General features: G+C 65.9%; 1 protein-coding gene across 2 annotated transcripts; it reads right to left on the bottom strand.

Annotated features, from left to right (window-relative positions):
• Positions 1–497: 497 nt before the first annotated feature.
• HAS1 (hyaluronan synthase 1) lies at positions 498–5929 on the bottom strand. 2 transcript variants are annotated; one of them, XM_075907593.2, is made up of 5 exons: positions 5774–5929; positions 4325–5025; positions 2752–2977; positions 2026–2158; positions 498–1312 (listed from the first exon to the last, which is right to left on the bottom strand). In XM_075907593.2, the coding sequence occupies exons 2-5, from the start codon at positions 5021–5023 to the stop codon at positions 637–639; spliced, it is 1734 nt and encodes a 577-aa protein (XP_075763708.1). In that variant the 5' UTR covers positions 5024–5025; positions 5774–5929; the 3' UTR covers positions 498–636. The 2 variants fall into 2 exon arrangements, with proteins under 2 accessions (XP_075763708.1, XP_014435323.3); XM_014579837.3 differs by lacking the exon at positions 5774–5929 and having other exon boundaries at positions 4325–5751.
• Between the last annotated feature and the right edge of the window lie 284 nt (positions 5930–6213).

The following is a 6213-nucleotide window of genomic DNA, read 5'->3' as shown; positions in this document are numbered from 1 at the left end:
GCTGAACAGCTCCTGCTGCTCCCACAAGAGAACTTGTTACGTCTCAGCGCCCCGTCCCAGCCCCACCCCCCGCCCCAGAGGCAGCTGCATTTCAACACTGCTTCAGACAGTCCCGGAAGAGCCTCACTGGGGTGGGAGCTGCAGACGGTGACATTAATAAATAAAATGAGGTCAGACCGTTGCCTGGAGCTGGCTGTTAACCAGACACAAGGGGAAAGACGGCCGTTGGAGAACAACTGCGTCTTGGGCTGACAGAGCTTCAGTGCTGACGGGGTGTGAATAATCCACCCCACCCAGCCGAGTTCTGGGTCCCTGCCCAGCGGCCACTGGAAGGAGATTTCTGTAGTGTAGACCTGGCCTTAGAGATGAGAGAACCCAGGAGTTCTGGTCCAGAGCCCCCCTGCTCTAACCATTAGACCCTGCTCCCCTACGAGACCCAGGGAGAGCGCACAGGAGTCCAGATTCACTCTGCCCTCACCAAACATCAGGCCTCACTTTCCTCCCAGAGCTGGGGATGGAACCGTGGAGTCCTGGCCCCCCTGCTCTCACCACTAGCCATCACTTCCCCGTCTAATCCGGTTGTCCGGGGGGGATGGGAGGTAGAAGGAGAAGAACTCGGCACCCCGGGCTGCGGGCTCACACCTGGACTCGGTAGTGACCGGCCCGCTTGCGGCAGGCCCGCCGGATCCACACCCAGTAGAGCAGCCCCATGCCGGCCCAGTAGCCCAGGTAGACGCCCAGCCCGATGAACAGGTAGCCCAGCTCGGCCTGCTTGACCGGGCTGGCCCAGTCGGCCTGGGCCTCCTGGTAGATGGTGACCCCCAGCCCGGCCAGGAGCAGCAGCGCCCAGACGGAGACGGGCAGCAGGGGCATCAGGTTGCCCACCAGCTTCTTGCGGCCGGAGGTGCCCCAGCTGCTCTTGTTCATGGTGGCGATGGCGAAGTACTTGGCGGGCAGCAAGCCGCCCATGTAGAGCAGGGCGTAGAGGCTCATGAAGAGCATGCGGGCGTTGCCTCGCAGCCAGCAGGCGTACAGCGCCTTGACGCAGGCCACCAGCTGCACGCACAGCAGCACCCACAGCACGTCCCACAGGCTGCCCCCGTAGAAGAGGCGCAGCACGGTGGCCGTCACGAAGAAGGGGAAGACGCCGGCCACCACGGCCTCGTAGGTCATCCACAGGTGGTGCCGGTGCCACCACAGGGAGTTGTAGAGCCACTCCCGGAAGTAGGACTTGGTCCAGCGGGTCTGCTGGGCCAGCCAGCGCAGGAACTGGGCCGGGGTCTCCGAGTAGCAGCGGGAGCGGGCCGTGTACCTGGGGGGAGGGATCGCTTAGCTAGTGGAGGGCTGGGGTGGGAGCCAGGAGTCCTGGCTCTAACCACTAGACCCCACTTCCCTCCCAGAGCCTGGGAGAGAACCGAGGAGTCCTGGCTCTAACCACTAGACCCCACTCCCCTCCCAGAGCCCGGGAGAGAACCGAGGAGTCCTGGCTCTAACCACTAGACCCCACTTCCCTCCCAGAGCCCGGGAGAGAACCTAGGAGTCCTGGCTCCAGTTGCTGCTGCTCTAACCACTAGCCCCCATTCCCCTCCAAGAGCCAGAGAGAGAACCCAGGGGTCCTGGCTCCCCTCCCCCCATGCTCTAACCACTAGACACCACTCTCCTCTGAGAGCCAGGGAGAGAACCCAGGGGTTCTGGCTCTAGCCCCCTCCTGGCTCTAACCACTAGTCCCCACTCCCATCCCAGAGCCCAGGAGAGAACCTAGGAGTCCAGGCTCCAGTTTCTGCTGCTCTAACCATTAGACCCCACTCTCCTCTGAGAGCCAGGGAGAGAACCAAGGAGTCCTGGCCTCAGCTCCCTCCCCCCCCCCCCCCCGACTGCTAGAACCCACTCCCATCCCGGACCAGGGAAAGGACCCAGGAGTCCTGGCTCCAAACCCCTCCCCCTCCCGCCACAGCTCTAACTACTAGACTCCACTCCCCTCCCAGAGCCAGGGACAGCCCTGAGGGGTGCGGGCCAGGCACTCACTTGGTGGCGTAGCCCATGCTCAGCATGCGGTTGGTGAGGTGCCGGTCGTCGCCAAAGGTGCAGTGGGTGCCCAGGAATTTCTGGTTGTACCAGGACTCCAGGAACTGCTGCAGGAGATCGTTCCGGTACAGGCCTGCAGGGCAGCAAGCAGCACCAGGTCAGCACAGACCCAATTCCCAGCACTCCCTTCCGGGCCCCTGCTGCAGCCCAGCCTCCACCCTGTGTCTACCCACTAGACCCCACTCCCTTCCTAGAGCTGTGGGGAGAACCCAGGAGCCCTGGCTCCCAGTCCCCTGCTCTAACCATTAGGCATCGTTCCACTTCCATAGCCAGGGACAGTACCCAGGAGCCCTGGCTCCCAGCCTCCATCCTGTGTCTACCCACTAGACCTCACTCCCTTCCTAGAGCTGTGGGGAGAACCCAGGAGCCCTGGCTCCCAGTCCCCTGCTCTAACCATTAGGCATCGTTCCACTTCCATAGCCAGGGACAGTACCCAGGAGCCCTGGCTCCCAGCCTCCATCCTGTGTCTACCCACTAGACCTCACTCCCTTCCTAGAGCTGTGGGGAGAACCCAGGAGCCCTGGCTCCCAGTCCCCTGCTCTAACCATTAGGCATCGTTCCACTTCCAAAGCTAGGGACAGTACCCAGGAGCCCTGACTCCCACCCCCTCCCACTCAGTCTAACCACCAGCCCCACCCCACCCAGAGCAGGGGGCCGGGGGCTCACCCAGGGGCCCGCTGATGCAGGAGACGCAGTCGAAGTAGGACTGGCAGGCGCGCTCCACGTTGAAGGCCATCCAGTAGCGCAGGCTGCTCATGAAGCTGATGAAGGAGTCGGAGATGTTGAGGATCCGCACGTCGCCCCCCACGGCCCCGTAGCGCTCGTCGGCCTCCAGAACCTTCACCAGCTCCACCGTGGCCCTGGGGTCCAGCTTGGTGTCGGAGTCGCACACCTGGGGGCAGCCAAGGGGGGGAGGTTACCTGCTGAGCCCTCCAGGGGGTGCTGTGCTGCAGGGAGCACTGGTCCCAATGCCCCAGGGCAGCACTAGGGGGCGCTGTGCTGTGGGGGACAAGTTGATGCCTCTCCTCAGATGCCCCAGGATGGCACTAGGTGGCACCGTGCTGTGGGGGGCAGGCGGCTCCCCTGGCAGGCACAGCTGGCCCCAATACCCCAGGGCGGAACTAGGAGGCACTGTGCTATGTGGGGGCAGGGAGGGGGCTCTCCCCTGACAGGCAGGTCTGGCCCCAATGCCCCAGGATGGCACTAGGGGGCGCTGTGCTATGTGGGGGGGGGCAGGAAGGGGGCTCTCCCCAGGCAGGCAGGCAAGGTTGGCCCCAATGCCCCAGAGCGGCACTAGGGGGTGCTGTGCTGTGGGGGGAAGAAGGGAGCTCCCCCCCAGGCAGGCAGGCTCCAATACCCCAGAGCAGCACTAGGGGGTGCTGTGCTGTGGGGGGAAGAAGGAGGTTCTCCCCCCCCCCCCCAGGCAGGCAGGCAGGCAGGCAGGGTTGGCCCCAATGCCCCAGGGTGGCACTAGGGAGCGCTGTTCTGTGGGGGGAGAAAGGGGCCCCCCCAGGCAGGCAGGCAGGCAGGGTTGGCCCCAATGCCCCAGGGTGGCACTTGGGGGCACTGTTCTGTGGGGGGAGAAAGGGGCCCCCCCAGGCAGGCAGGCAGGCAGGCAGGGTTGGCCCCAATGCCCCAGGGTGGCACTAGGGAGCGCTGTTCTGTGGGGGGAGAAAGGGGCCCCCCCAGGCAGGCAGGCAGGGTTGGCCCCAATGCCCCAGGGTGGCACTAGGGGGTGCTGTGCTGTGGGGGGAGAAAGGGGCCCCCCCAGGCAGGCAGGCAGGCAGGCAGGGTTGGCCCCAATGCCCCAGGGTGGCACTTGGGGGCACTGTTCTGTGGGGGGAGAAAGGGGCCCCCCCAGGCAGGCAGGCAAGGCTGGCCCCAATGCCCCAGAGTGGCACTAGGGGGTGCTGTGCTGTGGGGGGAAGAAGGGAGCTCCCCCCCAGGCAGGCAGGCAGGCAGGGTTGGCTCCAATACCCCAGAGCAGCACTAGGGGGTGCTGTGATGTGGGGGGAAGAAGGATGTCCCCCCTCCCCAGCAGGCAGGCAGGCAGGCAGGGTTGGCCCCAATGCCCCAGGGTGGCACTAGGGGGCGCTGTTCTGTGGGGGGAGAAAGGGGCCCCCCCAGGCAGGCAGGCAAGGCTGGCCCCAATGCCCTAGCGTGGCAGTAGGGGGCTCAGCCATGGGGGGGCAGGGTCAGGGACAGGGTCAGGGTGAGCTCCCCAGCTCTAAGCTCCTACCTGGACATAGTCCACCGAGTTGCCCAGGGCCCGGAAGGCCGTGTACATCACCTCCCGCTTGCCGCCCCAGCGCTGCATGATGCAGACACAGCGCCGGGAGCGGACCAGCTCCTCCACCACCAGCTGGCCCGGGTCCACCATCTCCACCTCGGCGTAGCGCCCGGGCTCCTCCCCGCCGGGCCCCTGGCTGCTGCCCCCCGGGGCGGCCGGCAGCGGGGGCGGCTGGTGGTAGTTGTGCTCCCACACGTAGGTGCCCACGGCCTCGCCGGCGAAGACCTCCCGGAACATGTCCAGCATGTAGCGGTCGTCGGGGCTGTTGCCGTCGATCACCATGATGACGCGCAGCTTGTCGGAGGGGTACAGGGCGGCTCGCACCGACTCCAGGCACTGCCGCAGGTAGGCCGGGTCCTCCTGGTAGGCCGAGATGGTCAAGGCCACCGTCCTGGTGTAGCTGCAGGTCAGCGTCTGGCCCCGCATGCGCTGGTGCTCCCGCAGGGCGAAGAAGCTCTGGAGCAGCAGGTGGGCGGCGAGGAAGGCTCCGTAGAGGCCGAAGGCCATGATGTGGTCCCGGTCGGCCACCAGCTGCACCCCGGCCACATAGGCCCATGTCAGCACCCCCAGCACCAGCAGGGCAAAGGCCACGGTGAGGACACGGCGCCCGGCGGAGAGGAGGAATTTCGGCACTTTTCTGGGGTCCATGCCTGCAAGGGGCGGGCCTGGGGTGAGAGGCGGCTGGGCAGGTTGGGCTGGACCCCCAGGGCTTGGGGATGGGGTGGGGGTTCTCCCCATGGGACAGCCCGAGGTGGCAGGGGCTGAGGGGCACAAGAGGGATTACACGGGTGGGAAGGAGGAATCGAGAAGATGGCCACTGGCACCCGAAAATAATGGATCAGTAAACCGTGCACACAAATTTCACCTCCCACCTGCCAACACCAGCCCCCACCCTCTGCTCTAACCTCTACACACCACTGCCTTCCCAGACCTGGGGAGGTGACCCAGGAGTCCTGGCAGCCAGCTCCTACCCCCCTGCTCTAACCACTAAACCTCACTACCTTCCCAGAGCTAGGGAAAGAACCCAGGAGTCCTGGCAGACTGCTCCCGCTCTCTGCTCTAACCACTAGACCTCGCTGTCTTCTGGCTGAGGAGAGAACCCAGGAGTCCTGGCAGCCTGTTCCCACTCTCTGCTCTAACCACTAGACCTCGCTGTCTTCTGGCTGAGGAGAGAACCCAGGAGTCCTGGCAGCCTGTTCCCACTCTCTGCTCTAACCACTAGACCTCGCTGTCTTCTGGCTGAGGAGAGAACCCAGGAGTCCTGGCAGGCAGCCCCTACCCCCTGCTCTAACCACGAGACCCCACTGCCTTCCCAGAGCTGAGGAGAGAACCCAGGAGTCCTAGCTCCCAACCCCTGCACTCCCCCCGGCTGTAACCACTGCACCCCACTGCCCTCACCTGGTGCCGCTCGCTGTCGCTGCCAGGGCGGTCAGTTCTGGCTCCCTTACTGCAGCTGGGGGAGTTTTTAGCCTCAGGGAAGGGCTCAGAGAGGGCGGGAGCGGGAGGGGGGAACCCTTCCTGTGCGTCAGTCAGAGGGACCGAACCCCCGCCCCCCGGAGTCCCACGCCCTCTGCCTCCTCCCCCCCCCGGGCATTTACCGGCAGCGCCCCGGGCTGGGAGCGTCCGCAGGGCTGGAATGCGGGGGAGTGTGTGTGTGTGTGGGGGGGGGGGGCGTGGCGGGCAGGTACTGGGAGGGGGGGAGTTGCTGGGACTCCGGGAGTGTCCGGGAGCTGGGGCAGCCCAGCGAGCAACCCCTCCCCCCCCGTGCCAGTCTGGGGGGGGGGGGGGGTAACCAGGCAGGGGGTGGGTGGCGGGGAGCACCAGGGAGCCCCCCCCCA

Source organism: Pelodiscus sinensis, chromosome 22 (genome assembly GCF_052426305.1).
Source record: "Pelodiscus sinensis isolate ZL-2025 chromosome 22, ASM5242630v1, whole genome shotgun sequence".
Lineage (NCBI taxonomy): Eukaryota > Metazoa > Chordata > Testudines > Trionychidae > Pelodiscus > Pelodiscus sinensis.
The sequence above is the reverse complement of the archived record's forward strand: the minus strand, read 5'-3'. Positions and strand labels throughout refer to the sequence as shown.

Bases quoted from the DNA above. Each gene is read 5' to 3' on its own strand.
- HAS1 (XM_014579837.3), bottom strand. From the start codon at position 5,113: ATGGGGAGAACCCCCACCCCATCCCCAAGCCCTGGGGGTCCAGCCCAA. The intron at 2,978-4,324 runs GTAGGAGCTTAG...GGCTGCCCCCAG, and splicing joins ACTCGGTGGACTATGTCCAG to GTGTGCGACTCCGACACCAA. The intron at 2,159-2,751 runs GTGAGCCCCCGG...GCTGCCCTGCAG, and splicing joins CTGCATCAGCGGGCCCCTGG to GCCTGTACCGGAACGATCTC.